Source organism: Coccinella septempunctata, chromosome 3, assembly GCF_907165205.1.
Source record: "Coccinella septempunctata chromosome 3, icCocSept1.1, whole genome shotgun sequence".
Classification (NCBI taxonomy): domain Eukaryota; kingdom Metazoa; phylum Arthropoda; class Insecta; order Coleoptera; family Coccinellidae; genus Coccinella; species Coccinella septempunctata.
In genome coordinates this window covers 30,097,321-30,115,923 of record NC_058191.1, presented here as the reverse complement: position 1 = coordinate 30,115,923, position 18,603 = coordinate 30,097,321, and the positions used below count along the sequence as shown (strand labels likewise).

The 18,603-nt window shown below is 33.1% G+C and overlaps 2 protein-coding genes across 2 annotated transcripts; both read left to right on the top strand.

The window, feature by feature from the left end:
- The first annotated feature begins 923 nt into the window (after positions 1-923).
- LOC123309255 (nose resistant to fluoxetine protein 6-like) lies at positions 924-11,355 on the top strand. Its single transcript, XM_044892270.1, has 13 exons — positions 924-1,164; positions 1,559-1,818; positions 4,197-4,420; positions 6,555-6,631; positions 6,697-6,893; positions 7,180-7,352; positions 7,868-8,033; positions 8,887-9,074; positions 9,396-9,495; positions 9,872-10,052; positions 10,437-10,579; positions 11,028-11,139; positions 11,248-11,355. Exons 1-13 carry the CDS (start codon positions 1,008-1,010, stop codon positions 11,262-11,264), a joined length of 1,995 nt encoding a protein of 664 aa, XP_044748205.1. The 5' UTR covers positions 924-1,007; the 3' UTR covers positions 11,265-11,355.
- A 934-nt stretch (positions 11,356-12,289) lies between these two features.
- Positions 12,290-18,184, top strand: LOC123309623 (neurogenic locus protein delta). The gene is made up of 5 exons (XM_044892823.1): positions 12,290-12,614; positions 15,279-15,576; positions 16,516-16,707; positions 17,033-17,224; positions 17,681-18,184. The coding sequence occupies exons 1-5, from the start codon at positions 12,516-12,518 to the stop codon at positions 18,103-18,105; spliced, it is 1,206 nt and encodes a 401-aa protein (XP_044748758.1). The 5' UTR covers positions 12,290-12,515; the 3' UTR covers positions 18,106-18,184.
- Positions 18,185-18,603: the final 419 nt, after the last annotated feature.

The following is an 18,603-nucleotide window of genomic DNA, read 5'->3' as shown; positions in this document are numbered from 1 at the left end:
CGATATCACTGTAGCATCCTCAGGTGAGTGAAGGTAAACAAGAAGTATCAAGGAGTAGATGTAAACAAGTTTTCAGTTTATTTCTTTGACAGATCGTATCATGAGCTAAGGCTAAATGGTAAATCAATTTAAGTTATGATGAAAGCTGCTCAGTTAATTTTTCTATTATTCTCAGTCAGCAAAATCATTCCTTAATTGAAACGAGTCTCCTGATCCAATTATGTCATACTGACAAGTTAGGTCATCACCAAACATTTTTAGTTCCAAAGAACCTTTGGTGAATCGTGATGGACCTTCAAGTACTTTTCTGTGGCATTTTAAATTGCCATCTCTTTTCCACAGGTACAGGTATAGTAGTGAATCTCCTATACTTTGGATCAACTACGCCCTCTTCAGTCATATACCCTTATGTGTTCTAGATTGAGGGTGACTGTCTTATATCTTTGTTATGCTTATTGGAATATGCAACTACTTCAAATAATCATAACCAATTGATATGGAATATTTTAGTATCTTGAACTAATTTTTCCCCATTAACACAAGAACTGTCGGGGTTCGTGGTCATATTCCAATAGCACTCATTGGTTACTTGTTTGAGTATTGGAAGCGAATCCAAAAGAGTTGCTGTCAGTAGACATGACACCTTTGTTCAAGATAAGAAAGCATGGCAGTTTCCTTGTAGACCAACACTGGAACTCACAAATACACATAAAAATTGGGGAAACTTTATTGCAAGACATTTCGGACATTATTATCTATTGAACTATTCACTTTGTAACAAACAGACGTGATTTTGAACACCTATTCAGGTCTCAGAATGACTCAGTTTTATCAACAAACAAATGCTATTCAAGTGAATCCAGTATAATAGATACTAAGATTTATATGCACTCGAACTTAAAATTTTGATTCATTATCTTCTGTAATGAAAGTGACAACAACAGATAAAGATTTAAGTAATCGATTGATCGATTGGGTCTTCGCAGTATTTTCACGAACTTCCCAGAATGAATGTTTTCAATCTTTGCATTGTAATTTTCAGTACGTTTTTGGCCTTGTCGTATGGGGACCACTGCTTGCAACGTGCTGAATCTGTGAAATTATCAGAGATATGCTCGAAACAATTGAAGAACTTGTGCAAAAATCATGACCTACTATTTTCATGTGAGTACATTCATGGGTAGTCAATAGAATGCAAATCAAAGACATGGCTTAGGAATGTTTGATTTCATTTAATTTTCCGAAAACGATAACTTCATGGTACTTTCGCACATACAAAACTGGATAAGATCAAATCAGGTCAGGTCAGATCTGATCAAGTGGTAACTGTTTTTTGATAACATATAAGTTGTCGAAATAATTTCTCAACCAAGTTATCTATAAGAAAATTATGTTGATGAAGAAGTGTTGTTATTCTGGCTCTAACCAATTGAACTAGTAGCTATGAAACTTTCTGGCTAATTCCGATCAAAAAAATATATAAATATTTGACCTGAAAATGTTTGCTTTTGTATCCAGGAGAATGTTTGATCAATATTTGTCTAGTTTTTTTTTGTAGTTTGGGATTCTTCTTCAAGACAAATTCATTCAGGTTTGTCAGCTACAAACAATGAAGATTTGGGAAATTACGATCAGTGTATATCTATAGATGAAAAATTGGGAGATACGAATATATTAGGAAAATTTTGTCCTTTACAATGGGCGACTGCATTACCTAAAAATATTCTGACAGAGCTAGTCGTCGCTTTAGAAGAATACAATCCAATAAATATTTTGAGGCATAATGAAACATCTCGATTGGGATCGAGCACAGAAAAGGTAGGTTCATCCAAATTCAGCAACAGAGAAAAGGTTCTGTTCCCTATACCTCCAACATACTATAATTACCCTGATATTCAGGAATAACTGAAAAATATTCAAAATTTCTAATATTACCTCTCGCGAAGCAGTTAAAATTCTGATGAATAAATGTCTTCAACACGCTGTTATTCCGGATACATGGCAGAACGCACAGGTCACCCTAATTCACAAGAAAGGAGACAAACTGAATCTAGAAAACTACCGCCCAATCAGTCTCCTACCCCATCCATATAAACTCCTGACCAAGATAATCACTAATAGGCTTTCAAATAAATTCGACGATTATCAACCAGTTGAACAGGCAGGTTTTCGAAAAGGATACAGCACGATAGAACATCTCCAGACAATACGTTTACTTATAGAAAAATGTAATGAGTACAATGTACCCCTGCACTTAGCCAGCACTTCCAGGGAATGAATAACGCAAGGATAGACTCCAGATATAGAGATCTCCTCAAGCAAATATACAAGAAAGCTACCATCCAAATAAATATAGCAGAAAATCTAGCCACTCAAAAAATTAGAATTAAAAGAAGAGTTAGACAAGGAGACACCATCTCTCCAAAATTATTCACCCTTGCACTGGAAGATGTATTTAAAAAACTAAATTGGGAGAAACGGGGTATAAAAATCGACGGACAACATCTCACCCATCTAAGATTTGCCGACGATATTGTACTCATAAGTAACAAAGTAGAAGAACTCCAGGAGATGTTGAAGCAGTTGAAAGAGGAGTCAGAAAAGGTCGGCTTGAAGATGAACCTAAGCAAGACCAAGGTAATGAGTGAGCAGGATTTTAAAGTCGAAATGGATGGTAGTGAGATCGAAAAGGTTACTGAATATGTATACCTGGGACATACAATAACCCTAGGAAAACAGAACCAAACTGCGGAAATAACAAGAAGAATCCGTATGACCTGGGCCGCAGTGGGAAAACTTAGAAATGTTCTGAGAAATCCAGACATTCCTATAAATCTCAAAAGAAAAGTATTGAACACCTGTATACTCCCAGTTTTGACCTACGGCGTAGAGACGATGACGCTCACAGTCCATTCAGCAAATCGAATGAGAACGACCCAGAGAGCTATTGAAAGGGCTATGCTAGGAATCTCCCTGAGAGACCATATTCGAAACGAAGAAGTCAGGAAGAGAACGAGGGTGGAGGATGTGATAGGTAGGACAGCGGAGCTGAAATGGGCCTGGGTGGGACATGTGGCTCGTCAGGATGAGGGCGATCGATGGACCAAAAGAATTGTACATTGGAGACCACGAGAGCATAAGCGTAGCGTAGGAAGACCACCGAAACGCTGGTTAGATGATGTCAAGTCAAGAGTTGGAAGATGTTGGCACCAATTGGCTCAAGATCGAGTAAATTGGAAAATTCTAGGGGAGGCCTATGTCCAGGAGTGGATACGAACAGGCTGTTGAAGAAGAAGAAGAAGACCTCTCGCGTGGTAGTTTCTGCTTTTCAACTGACTCAGTTCGTAATTCAGGCTATTTTGCTCAAAGATTTGGGTTATTTCCGTATTTGGGGTAGCATTCGTGAAACAATCAATGTCGATCATCTTGATCTCGAATCTTATGTACTACTTCTCTTCTCCTTAACGTACTATTTTGCAATCCGATATTTCTGTAGGGGCCAGAGATTCAAAACGATTGAAGATTCAAGTCTGATTAGGGATATGAGTATGTTACAAGATTATTTGAATATGTATACATATTTAAAAATATTCTTTGTTCCATCTTTCCCTTCGAATGGAATATAACGTATCAGAAAGTTCTGAACTTTACTGACCAAATTATTTCATTTTTCTTAGTTGATAGCAATAAAGGGGTTGCATACATTGCGACTGGTTTACGGTATTGTTCTCACCGCTGCGCCATCTACAGCAGTTCTAATGAACTGCAATATCTGGGAAGGAAGTTTTATCCTCACACCTATTAATTATAAATTTCTTGTCCAAAGCATTATTGTCGTGGGCTTGCAATGGCCCCTTACATGTTATAATGCTTGTATATAACCACTGGTTGAGTGAGCATGAGATTCTTCCTCTGCCTTACAGAATCTAGCTCGTCAGTTTCTGATAATCCCATTCACATCAGATTTCTGATGGCTTCCTGAGGCCACAGTATAGAAAGGCAATGAGAAGGTGTAGCTTATTCTTATAATGAGATCCATATCGTTTGGATATTGCAATCCAAAAGAAATTTATGGAGTGATGCAACCCAGCTAGATTCCGCCAGAGGCATTCTCTTTCGGTCTCCTCTCCTTCCTAGTCTCCTTCTCTCAAAACTATTTCTCAAAGATGCATCTTCCTATTAATTTACTCTTATAGGTGGATGTATTCAAGCAGGTGGTTAATCTACAAGCCAATGCCGAAAAGGATAATATAATTTTGATTGGATCAATCTGCATACCCGATGGTTGTACACCAGAAGAATTCACTGAAGTGTTCAATCCGTATATTTACCCGGTTGACTATACTGTCCAAAATTCCTCAACTAATTGTTTCACAAAAGAAGATATTTCCCACATGTCAACATTTCAAATAATTGTCACGTAAGTTAAATGCTCCAAAAACAAGCATTTATAAGACACTAGGATTTATGGATTTTGGTAGACCATTATTAGTTCTTGGTGCATGGTGTAATGTATTCCAACAAAAGTTAATTCAGAGATAACAATTATCGGGTTTATTTCGCACGATATATGTTGAAAAACTTTCGTATATTCTATCATCTGAAAACAGCGAACAGCCCACAGGGCTAAGAAAGCCCAGGTGACCATATCTCATAACAGTTATGAAGCAGAAATGTATCCCACGCTCCTTGTTTTATAACAGATATATCACACTAAGAGTACAAATACAGAGCTCTTATGTAGCAGCTATGCTCCTATGTCCGCCTCAAACAAGGAACACATCTACTTTCTGAAAGGAGCATAAATAGTTCAAACATGGATCATGCAAATATTTGTTTCATGGGAGATCTATATATATTACGTTCATGTGCTATGTTTATTATGTTTCATTTGTTATTGAAAATGCTTTCAAAAAAAGCATTAAAAATTATGGAAATCAATATAAACTATTGCAATATTGAACTCGTATTTTGATTTTTCAAATAGCCTGTATTTATCGATCATTTTTGAAAATAAAATTGATTATTGTTCTCCAAGAAAAATAAGGGCATGTCTTTCTGGTCTTTGCACTTTCCTGCATTCCATAAAAAGAATAATCAACAGTTCATTAATGCAGGAAAGTGCAAAGACCAGAAAGACATGCCCTAATTTTTCTTGGAGAACAATAATCAATTTTATTTTCAAAAATGATCGATAAATACACACTATGTATTTGAAAAATCAAAATACGAGTTCAATATTGCAATAGTTTATATTAATTTCCATAATTTTTCATGCTTGAAAAGAATACTATATGCATATTTCATATCTTCCTGAAAAAAATTTTTAATATAAGTATATGATTTATTCATTTACTTCTACGTATGAGGTACATGCAACACGTGAGGAAATAACTTATATCGAAATTTACTCCAAACAGGACATTATTTATTCAAATATAATTTTTATATGCTGGATATAATAAAAACATAGCCTATTATGTGTTATAGGACTGCTATGAAAATACGACAAATGATTTATTGACCTACAGTTCGATATCCATATCACTTTAATTCTTTTCAGTAATTCACCATTTCACTGAAAAATCACTATGATACACAAATAACTTATCAAATGTTCAATATCTGCACTTACTAACTTTGAGTAATCCACTATTCAACTGACAAAACGTCTAATTGATAATAAATACATATCGAAACGACAGCAGTATCAATAGCATTTCTCACAATCCTCCATATTTGTTTACGTTTTACAGCGCCCTCGACGGTAGTTAAAACGCTTATGGTAACATGCTCTGTTCATGATCTCAAAATGATACATGGCAAATAAAGAACAATATTACAAATATGTTACGTGGATATCAGGGAGCGGGAACATGAAATTTACAAAATGTGGATATAATTTCGATACAGCACAGGTACATCTCAAATATCGCATCAGACACGTAATGGTTACAGAAAAATAACACATAACAAAGTTCCCCATTCGATCTCCCAAGAAAACATAACAGATATGTTACTGGTCACTTGGGAGAGGACAGAGTTCATTTCTTCATGAGAAGTTAGAGGTCAGTTATGAAAGTAATATTTACTCAATATTAATATTTGATTGAAAATAGTGGAGAAAATTTCAACAGGAACCCCACTGATCGAAAGCTGAGAAAACTTTATCCTGCAAAAATATATTTCTCGTCTTCAGGAACAATCTTTTCATTGGCACCCTGAAAAATGGAGTTGGACATTTCCATTCAGATCGTAAATAATATGATATTCATATAAACGGGGGTTAATTTTCCCAATATCAATAAATATACCTATACGTATTTATGCAAACTTGGCATGTACCAAAATCGAGTCAAAATTAGAGATTGCCACAAAAGGTGGTGTTCATATTTGAGAAAAAGAAAGAATATGGTAGTTTTTTTTGTTCAATTCCTTAATGGATCCTCTTGAATGGATTAATTATTAATATATCATATAAATTATTAATATCATATAAATTATTAATATCATAATAATGCCAAACATAGAGAAAGTTCTAATTTTTGTTTCAGAATTTGTATTTGTGTTATAGTTTCAATAGTGATTGTTTCAACAGCGTATCATGCTTGGCTTTATAATAAAAATAAAGGTTAGTTATCATTCTGGAAAATCAATGAGGAATATATCACTATCCATCGTTTTTTTTTTTAACAGAAGAACCTCCCGAAATCATCAAAGCATTTTCCGTCCTAAACAATGGAAAGAAACTATTCAAAATAAGCTGGGGTAACAAAGAACAAATCCAATGTATCCATGGACTAAGATTTTTAAGTATGGTGTGGGTCATTGCAGGACATACATTCGCAGGGGCTGACTCTATTCCACATTTCAATCACAAGGATGTAGAAAAAGTAAGTAGCTGAATAATTTTAAAGGAAGGGATTCCACACTTTTCTCAAGGAATATATCCAATAATACATTTTTGAAAATAATAAACTCATGCATGTAAAGTTGAAAAATAATCAAAAGTGGATTTATAAAACTAGTAACAGACATAAATCGTTCGTGAGCGAAATATATACTTTCTTTTTCTAGATATTTCTCAGTTTTTTCAGTTTCATTCAGCATTTTTAAAAACCATTCTAATCCTGAGATATTTGCAGTTTTGTGATATAGTGATTTCGTATATTTTTGTAGTGGAAATCTCAGCTATACTCTGAGTATATACAAGCTGGTCATTATGCTGTAGATACCTTTTTTTTTCTATCTGGTTTTCTATTGGCCTATGGTTACATGAAACAGATGAAGGATGTCCAGGTTTCCAAACAAATAAAGTCCATTCCACTTATGATCCTTCATCGTTATCTTAGGTAAGTCATAAAAATCAATATTGAACATAGGAAATAGAGAAAAAGAAGCTTTTCAAAAAATTTTCAGATGTCTGCATAAAAAAAAACGTGAAAAAAACGTGGTCCTCAATTGACTATGCAATCTAAAATTGTATGTATTGTAAGTGCGGTGTCACTTATAGAAAATTCACTATTATCCTGAAAATATACACTTACTGATTAATTAGAGCACTCCACCTTACTTAATTTCGACAACACAATTCAGGAAATTCACTCTTGTATTTTCCTTTCCCAACTTCTGTAATAGTTTAGCTGATGATTCGAGCTTATAAAATAGTTTGTTTTTTGCAAACGTACAATAACAACGGCATATTTTGATTGACAGGATAAGCGAAAAGTTTTACTTTGTAAAAGATGGAACTAGCCTCATGAATAATACATAGTATATAGTATAGTATAGTGAGAAGGGGTTACAGTTCACTGCGACCTTAAGGTCTATTGTGAATAATACATACCTATACCTACTATTATTTCAGACTGACACCAGCTGTAGCTGCACTATTTTTCGTTTCTCTTTCGTTCTTGGAATCGTTGGGTAATGGACCATTGTGGATTTATAGTTTAGAGGTGATAAATGAACCGTGCAGAAAAAATTGGTGGAAATATTTCCTTTACATCCAGAATTACGGTTCAGATAAAATGGTGAGAATTAATTGAATACCTCAATGTAGGTATCAATGCACGTTTTAACACATGCCACAATCAACTAATCGCTTTGTCAATTTGCACAGAATGTTTCAGAATATGATGGACCTGCATTAGCAGCAACAATTTGTTGTCTTTCATGACTCGAAATTAACATGGAATAAGCTACTAAATGCTTGATTACCGGTCTGTAAACGTCTGTAGAGTGTTAAGACATTTGTTCAGGTCTTTATTCAAAACCCATGCACATTTCATTTCAATTGAAATAAATGATGGCAATCTTGGTTCTTTATAACTATTCTTAAAGAGTAGATATATCAAGTTACATATTTATACCAAGTATATGAAACTCTTATTCCTTGTTGTTTGCAAGATATTCAACTAATATCAACTAATTCGAAAATGGGGAAATCTCATTCATCCCAATAAAATAATTCTGGCAGTTTAAAAATGCAATGTCAAAAAGTAATCGTTTATCATTGTTTCGTCAAACAAAAATGTTGAATAAAAATAAGGGAGGAAGTAGAATCATATGGAGCGGATATTGGCGATCGACCCTCTTTCGAAAAAGCAGCATCACCATAGTGCATTTTATTTCATTTTAGTGATTATTTTCTTATACTCAATACTATCTTTACTTGACGGCTTTTTAGGTATCAGTTATTTTCTTCATTTACGTTCAAAACATGTTTATTACTGTAGAATCTTCTAAAAGATTCAATTATGTGTTTCATACTTAAGTATAGGTATATGAATAATGAAACCAGAAAAATATGTATCTGATCAAAGGTACCAATTTTGAAAACGAAGTGTCAGAAAATGAGAATCTAATCAATTGTTGTTTTTGCAGTGTTACCTTCATACTTGGTATCTGTCCGCCGATATGCAAATGTTCTTGGTTGCTCCTATAGTGCTTATTCCAGCATCTGTATATTTTCGTAGAAATCTGCGTATAGTTATATCTGCACTGGCTGGGTTGACGATATTCTGTGTGGGTTTAACCATAGGTATTCGATACATTGTAGATGATTATTCTAAGTGAGTACTATTTTTGAAAGCCAAATCTGAAATGAGTTAGCTGAATATCAGATGAATCTACAAAAAAAAATCTGCTAATAGATCAAACCATCTTATAGTTCTAAGGAAGTCTGTACAAAAATTCTGTCAAGTTAATGAGGAGAACTGAAAAGATCTACGGCATGTCCTGCTGTTCTAAAACAATAATAAAATTTTATATAAGCGGCATTTTAATCACTATTGGGAAAGTTTATGCGAAAGGAATAGAAATCCACTAATTTTTGAGTTTTTTTTTTATAGTAACACAAAAAATTTATATTAATACCTCACGTTTTATTTCAGTGAATATGATACCCATTCTAGGCTGTCTGACTACCTAGTGGGAATAATTGGAGGTATTTTAATACACACTCAGAGAGGAAAACATATCAAAATAAATAAGGTAATTGTTAATACCCATCGCTTGATTCCGAAAAAAAAATTAAGTAGTATCTGAAGAGAAATTTAGCAATTTACCACATTTCCTTCTTGTTTGCCTATTATCAAAAAGTCACCCTGGCCAGACCCAAGTGGCCTGAAGTTGGTGTTCCCTTTTTTTATACAAGAAACAATCATTACATGGTAATTTGTGTCTGGCTACATGGAAAGAGCCCAAAAGCAACAAAATGTAACTAGCCTTTTAACTTGGCAATCTTGGCATATCCACCACTTGATTCTCCGTATTGAATAATCATTTTCTAGTCATTGTGTGTTGTGAAAGAGCTTTAGATCAGCTCTTTCACAACACGTAGATGAAATATTGATCTAGATATTTTCAGATTCTCAATTTAGTGTTGTGGATTGTATCTCTAGCATTAATGATTTTCTTGGTACTTTATCTCAACGATGTTGTTGAAAACCCAACAAAAGACAAAACGAACTTTTTTTATGCTATACAGAGACCAATATGGAGTGCTTGCATATTATGGATAATATTCTCTTGTCATCATGGTTATGGAGGTAGGTTTCTCACATGAAAAGTAGTTAGTATGGTAAAGGAATAAAAAGTCGCTTTAAGTGAGCTCCCTTGTTTTCTTCTTTTTTGAGTAATAAGAAATAATAAGATCAAAACAAAAGAAACAGCAAAAGAGTAAACAAAAGTATGTTTTTGGAATACTCAATTTATTGAATACATTTAATTATAATTTATTGATATTAGAAAATGTCTTCAATTCTCATCAGAAACAGTAAATAACCAATAAAATGATACGGGAATACAACAATTAACCGTAACCGTAAATGAAATAAAATTAATTGCACACAATGTTATGTTTTGTAGTTTTTTCAGTTTCTTTCCTTCGCGTTAGAAGCAGACGTTGATGATATTATTTTTTGTTCTTACAGGAATCATAAATAGATTTTTATGCATTTCATGTTTCCAAATCGGCTCAAGATTATCTTATTGTATGTACATCGTACATTTATCACTTATCATTTATAATATTGGAGCAGTAAGAACATACCAATTCGTCAACGACTACAATGTGGTAAGTGAAAAAATTCTTCTTCATCCCCCATGCATTTATTGTTGTTCGATGCCAACCCCGCAATATTGAGATTTGATATTTGAAATTGATGTTCGGTGGATCACTTGATGAAATACGATTATAGGTAATATAAATGATTTGAATAATGGAGAAAAAATTCACTCGCATTAGGTTTCAAAGATTTCAATTGAATTTTGTCAATCGATCGAGTAAAGAACCTTCATACCTTCATAATTAAAAATGGAGTTCCTTAAGAACTCTGGACTTGAACGAGTACTTCTTGTAGTATCAATGAACGACTCAAGATAGTGAAAAAAATGGCTGAGCCAACAAATAGATTTGTGTTGGCGACACATAGGAGTATTGTTCTTGCGACATCTATCTAGACCTAGTCGATTAACAAGTATTTAATATTCAACTCAAAAATTATAGTCATAATTTTTTACAGCTTTATACAGTATGTGGAAACGTGGTCGCATCTCTAATAATTTCTTTACTATGGACACTAACATTTGAAGCTCCAATGATTATTTTGAATAAGATGCTCCTAGGAAAATTTGGTAAGTGGCGTCAATGGAACTATTTAAAAGAAACTTTGAAATTAATTGGCTATTAAGCCTTTGTAAGATATAAGCATTCCTCATTTCTGATTTTATTCTTTATTTCAGAGTCTCCCAAGAAGTGACATAAGAGGTTGCATAATATTCTCTCCGAATGTTCGTACTCTACGAAAAATAATTGTTATACTGTAAAAATACAAAATCCAATTTTCTATATTCTTAGGATTTTTCATGATACGAATTCCCTTAAAATTTGCAGTTACTATTGAGCAATTTGAAAAGGCATGAGTACATAAATCAGTCTGTTATAACTTTTTGACTTTTTCTTATTTCGAAAATAACATTTGAGCTGATTTCAATTGCCAACAATTCCGCGTAGATTTTTCAATGTTTCCACTTCATTGTTCTATTTTGGTAACAGTTATTTATCAGCTAAAAAAATGTAACCCCTTTTTGATTTTAAATTTTCTGTGTCAATGACTAAAGATTTGTTGATATACCGGTAAATATAGGTATTTATACCAATAAATTTACATGAAGTAGGTAGGGCTAATCACACGAAAATTTTCAATAATTTTCGCCTTTGAGAGGCACAAAAAAGGTACAAAAAAATCAAATTTGAATCAACTCCACCTGGTTCAAGACGGATGTATTATCGATTAATAATAATTAACATAAAAGAACGGAAAATTACACTAGAGACGAAAAAAAATTAAAACACACAGATCATTGAAAAATGAAAAGGGTGGGACCAAGAATATTCACCTACTTACAATAGTTTCAACTTCATGATTATCGAAGATCAAAGATTATTGAAACGATATATCGAAATTGAAATATTTTTTTCATTCCTGATATTTTTCAATTTGAATAGGGCAACCTGCAAAATTTCATAAATAACATTCTTTTCGTTTTATAGATATTTACTTGCTCCCATACTTTTTCAAAACCCTGCGCACTGTGCTCTGTAGTGTGTCTTGTTTGTCTCCTATTATTAATTATTCTCTAGGATTTCAACATTCAATATTATTTCATATTCTTAAACTATAACATTATTTATATCGATTTAGGAGAAATGATGACGATTAGGATCTTGACCCACATGAATCACCCTCAAATTTGAATATGTGCAAAAAATAAAATGTAGAAAATCCCCATCGATATCTTCTACCTGTATTAAGTCAGTAGGGATCAATGACTTGGAACTGGGTATCAATCAGTGCAATAGGCGCATGAGGAAACAGTTACGTCCAAGAACTTGAGTCGAAGGAGGTCAGTTCATTGAAGACAAAATAAGCCGAAGAAGTTCAGGGTCGCATTGTTTTTTACCTGTTATTATTTAATCTTTCGTGATTGTTTTTTTCGATAAAAATTTGATGAAGATCGTACTGATGTTAAAGTATTTGCTCTTAATAACTTTTTTAACTCATTGCAAAGTGAGCGGTTCCCGGTATGTGCCCAAGTGGAAAAAGCAGGTGAGTTCTCAGAAAAGAAATTGGATGTAATTGTTGAGAAAGTTACAATGATGCACAAATACGATATTTTTTCTTGTACCCACTACGGAAGACTTTCGTTTCGAAAATAGCAGTTGATTTTTCAATCAGTAGTTTGAAATTGTATCATTAAAAACAGAGATTTCGTTTTTTTTAAAACCATGAACATTTCCCGTATAATTTCAACCATAAAAAATGTTTACTTGTTGGTTTTGAATTCTAACGAAATATTTGTATCATACAAATTTCGCGAAAGGATTCTGGGTTGAGGAGTATGTTTATGGAAATTTAGTCGAATCAGGAAGAACTCTGTTGTAATTTTACTCATATAAATTTACTAAAATAAAACTTTTCGGAAAATATCAACTAAAATGAAGCAAATTCATCTGATAAATATCTAGGTTCCTACTTCATTGATTTTTAAAATAGGTAGGTACTTATATTTACGTTTAGAAATCTGAAAAAAATTTGTACACTGTGAAAATTCCACCATAGCATATTAAACTTTTCTCCTATAACATTTTTTCCGATTCGGCCCTGAAGCAAGATAAAGCCATTTTAAGTTTTCATAATGAGCTACGCCACCCCTGGAGAAACAAACTTCCCGTCAGAATAACAAGCTAAATTTATGACACATATCTGTGGATCTTTTAAACAGAGTTGCATTCAGACAAAGTACCCAATTTTCCGAATATCACAAATATTTTTGAACATCAAATTATATACCTTCTCTAAAACTGAGCATCAAAGATTATAGAGAACTCTATAATCTTTGCTGAGCATTATACTAGAAAATATAAGGAATACTCATATTTTATTAAACGTTCAAATATTCATTAGATATCGTCCAAGTTAGTTTCAAGAGTTGGTTTCTTTGAATTTTTGGTATTTTTATGGTACGTAATGGTCATAATGAGAAAACTAGAAGTCTTGGGTAATATGTTCTGTTCGAAAAAGATTCATCAAATCAATGAAAAACGGATGTTCCGAAATTCATTTTATTCGCTTAAACCGTTTAAACGGTATCTCACAATGGTGAAATAGAACTAAAAATAATTTTTTTATGGGTTTTCAACAGTTTGTATCTTTTAAAATGAGCCGATTGGGAAGAAATGGTATAGGAAAAAGTGTTTTTTGACCTCAAGAATCTACTGTTGAAATATTTGTACGAGTCAAAGACTCACCCTGTATAATAATTATAAATGATATTATATTCATATTATAGTAACGCACAATAGCAGGAAATTTGTTGATACCTAGGATTCACATATAAAATTAGAGTCGTCAAGAGTAAAAGAATCAAAACATCAGGAAATGAAAAACTTGCTCAATAAATTAATACGAGAATAATGGAAGATAAGAAACAAATCAACTCGATAAAAAATGTATTTCCATCGTAAAAATGTACCGCCCTTTGCCCTTTTATTCTTCAAAGTGGAGTGCTATATCATAACTATCTTTGGTTATGATTTGAGTCAACTATATTTGGTCGCAGACAAGAGTGCTTTGCATTTATGTGGACATGCAAGTTTCTGTTCAGCTCGGAGTATATGTCCCACAGTGGATGGCGTATCAGACGTTTATAGAGAACTAATCACAATTTTTGCTGAAAATTTATTTTTTGGCTTTACGACTATGAATTGAAATATTTTCAGACTTACGCAGCTTCCGGTTATACAGGAAAAAGCTTAACATGTACTCTCTTATTTCATATGGCACACCAAGTATACCTTTACATCTTTAAATAGCCGAGTGAAAAATTCAACCGTATGCCATAACTTGCTGAAAAATCAAAGGTTTAGGATGAGTTGCTGGGATTTTTATGACGAAAATGGTGAAAACTAGAGGTCACACTTTGTTCAATATATATTCCTCCTGAGGAAGTTTTTTTCGACAAAATCTTCACCATTTTCAATTCTTCTATTATGTAGTATTATACACTTTTTTCTGTTTTGACCGAAAATGTACAGGGTGTTTATCAGAAGATCATCAATTGGACACATCGAATTCAGCAAATATAAAGATTTTCAAATTACCACCTCGATTTTTTAATATTTCAGTTGATTCTATTCAAAATAGGAGAGATGTTACCTAAATAAACAGTATACCTCAAATGAAAACTTAGAGAGTTATCAAGGAAAAAATTGAAATAAGGGAAAATAGCAATTTCGAACTACTTGATTCATGATATGTGAAGATTAATTATCGGAACATCGAATTTTAGTTTCCATCTCTCACAGTCCAATTGAAAACCTTGAGTTTTGATGATTTCAAAATTTTACTTCATTCACGATTGTAAGAAAATTATTCCTACAATATTTGCCCATCCTTTCAATATTATCTATATTCATTTCAATATCTCAATATTCGCAATGGCAATTTCTGACATTTTAATATTGCTATACTTTTATACAGCAATATCCCAATGTTCACAGTCTCCTGTCTGTAATTCTGAGTCTGAATATGAAGTTCTATTATTAGTCATAAATCACAAGTGATTAATAAATGAATAATCAGTGAATAATTGCTCATTAATCATATGTGATTTATCAAGTCTGCTCAAGGAATCGTATAGATTATGATCGCTTGTGCATCGATCATGGATATGAATATTTCAGTATTACAGATACTTGTTTAATTTTATAGGCATGTGAAATACCTGCTTCTCAGAACGAGCATTCTCATTACATATGTACGGATGATGGAGAAGTGAAATGTCTGCCAGGTTGGACTGGAGACCTTTGCGATGTTCCTATATGCAAATCAGGTTGCGACCCCATCCAGGGTTATTGCAACAGACCGGGAGAATGCGTTTGCAAATTAGGATACTACGGAGATAAGTGTAATAAATGCATACCTCTGCCAGGATGTCAGCATGGGTTCTGCAGGGAAAGCTTCGAGTGTAAATGTAGAGAAGGTTGGAAAGGAGTATTTTGTTCAGAACGTACGTATAACTATCCAATTCTTTATTATTAATTTATTTATATTTATCTATATTATTGAGCAGGTATAAGCAAAAGAGCTTATCTGCCTTTCTGGTTGGTTTTTGTAGCGTTAAATGGGTGAAAAGAAAACACATTACCTATATTTACTTGTTATAAAGCCATCTCGACCAACTAAGAATTTCAAAATGCATGAATTCTAATAAATTCAGTAAAGCTTTCATCGCAAATATGTATCTCGAAATCTCTAAAACGTTTGGCAATTATGCTATTGAACAAGAATTGCTGCACTTTTCTTCCAATTGAAGCAGAAAACTAAAACCTGCCACAAATGCTATAAACACGTAATCTTACGTATTTTACGCAGTTAAGAAGGTTTTTTGTTCTGAAATTCAAAGATAATAAATGAAGTGAATATAATATGCTGATGGCTAACCATGCTGAAACTTCCAAAATCAGCAGTCACTATGCACTATAAAAAATTCACAACATTCAAAGTTTTTTTTAACGAACCAAATACATGTAATCTTCTCATTTGAAAAACCTCTGTTTTGTCTTTTGTCAAAATTTTTATTTTCAATTTTTGTAAAAAAAATTTCACATCCGGTATTTCGTAAACATATCAAGTAGCAAAATTGGTAAAAGACCTATTTAGTGTAATCGTTAAATAATCACACCTGTAGTATCTTCAGTTTATGGATTTCTCTTTCGTTTTAAAACCTGTATCTGGTTTCCAAGTTCGAGATTCTTCAACCTTTTCTTCAACAACCAATTTTTATCCGTATAAGCTGCAGAATAAATTGCAACTCACTATAAGTAGGTAAAAAAATGTAAGAACTATTTGCGTCTTCACATAATGTAGGAATATTATCATAGATAGGTAATAGCGAATATTGAAATTGGTAATTTTCAAAAATATTCATTATTTGGTTATCTATCAGCTGTTTGTGGAAAAGATTGTCATCCAGCAAGAGGATATTGTGATGCACCAGGAGAATGTAAATGTCGGCTTGGCTGGGCAGGAAAGAGTTGCCAACAATGCCAAGTGTTACCAGGCTGTCAGCATGGCTATTGTGAGAAACCTTTGGAATGTAGATGTTATCCGGGTTACACAGGACTGCTCTGTCAAATTCGTGAGTATTTTTTTTACCAAATAAGCAAAACAAAATTTTTCTGCAAGAATAATACCAAATAATTTTCTTTCAGTTTCTAATATAGGTATAATTGGCAATTCTATATTATTACTTTATTGTCATCATTAAACACATACATAAAAGAAAATTGGACCTCTAATCGTCTCCAAAAATTACGGAACTAAAATTTTGTTAAAGATATTATGTAATGACTAATATAGTATCCTTAGTGGTATTATTCAATACCTACTCAAGGATATACTATAATGAAACCTTCCTAAGTGAGTTGGGGTATCACTTCATACCATTTTTTATATTGTTGTAGCAATTTGTTCCAAAACTTGCCACCGAGAGAGGGGTTATTGCAGGAAACCTGGCGAATGTAGGTGCAAAGTTGGTTGGTGGGGCAAAAATTGTGACGTGTGCTATCCTTATCCAGGCTGTGTTAACGGGGATTGCCGAAGACCATGGGAATGTAACTGCAAAGAAGGCTGGGGAGGAATGTTATGCGATGAAGGTAAACTCTAAACTCTTCTCAAAACGAATATACGTACGATTTAAATTTGGTCCTATCAACTTTTTCATCTGAGTGATTATTTTTCTCCTTATTCGAACATGCTGTGCAAACTTTTCGCTTAGGTATAGGTATTTTGAAAATGATATCACACAAACAGAGACAACCAAGTTGTCTCTGCACACAAATAATGGCCATATTCTTCTCCACATAATTTGAACTAGATTCACAAGATTTTTTCTAATTTTGATGAATAAAGTGACACTTTTCAAAACTTATTGTCGTTTTCAAACGTTTTATTTTTCGCAACTAGTTACGAAAAGTAACTGTATAAATAAGTAGCAAATAATCATGCAAATAAGTCATCTAAATGCTTCCACCACATTTTAACTTGTGTATTTTGAAATATTTTGTTTTTTGATTTTGAAATATGAATTGAAAAAAGGAAAATTTTTGCAGAACTCACATACTGCAGGGACAACCCTAATACTTGTCAAAATGGTGCAAAATGTATACCACTAACCAAAGAAGATGGCAACTATAGATGTTACTGTCGTGAAGGAAGTTATGGAAGAAATTGTGAATACACTGATGTTTACTTCACAACAACTTCAAGGCCCCCAATGACTTCAACTACTAGAAAGACAACATACATAACTTCTAACCTTACTTTATCGCATGTTGATCCAAACCCAATAGTGGTGATTAATGAACAAGTATCCTCGGAATCAGATAATATTACAACAAATGTACCGACTTTGGCTAGTTCAACAGCGACTACTTCAACAAGCACCACTATTTCTACTATTACAACTGATAAAAATATTAATTTGAATGACACGAATTTCAGCTCAAACAGCTTGTCCGAAAATGAAACTTTCTGATTCTGAATCCAAAGATTCGATTTCTATTTATTTGTTATTATTTATTTTTATTTGTATCCAATATATAGTAATTAACTTTGTTATTGTTTCATTTCCTTTTTGAATTTAAAGTTAGAGTAAGAAAACAGATTTCGTTTAATATTCAGTTCGTGAATGTGATCTTGGCTCCTTGGTAGAATTTTGGATAAATGGAGATGATAAGATGAGATTCTATTTATCTCTTGGCTTGCACCAGAGCAGAGCTGTGCCAAAGCAATGTGCTTATTAGTGCTTGTGAAAGCACTGAAAGCACTAATTTTTTTGTGCTCCCGAGCATTTTTCGAAACTTCATGCTTAGCGATTCGAGCACTTTATCGAAATTATCACATCCAGTTTCATGATCAAATCCAATGTAAGTACCTAAGTACGTCTTCGTCACATTGGTTCAATTAATATCAATTATCAATCATTTGTTTAACGTTGTTCTTGATATCAGATATTGGTTTACTGGAGATAGGG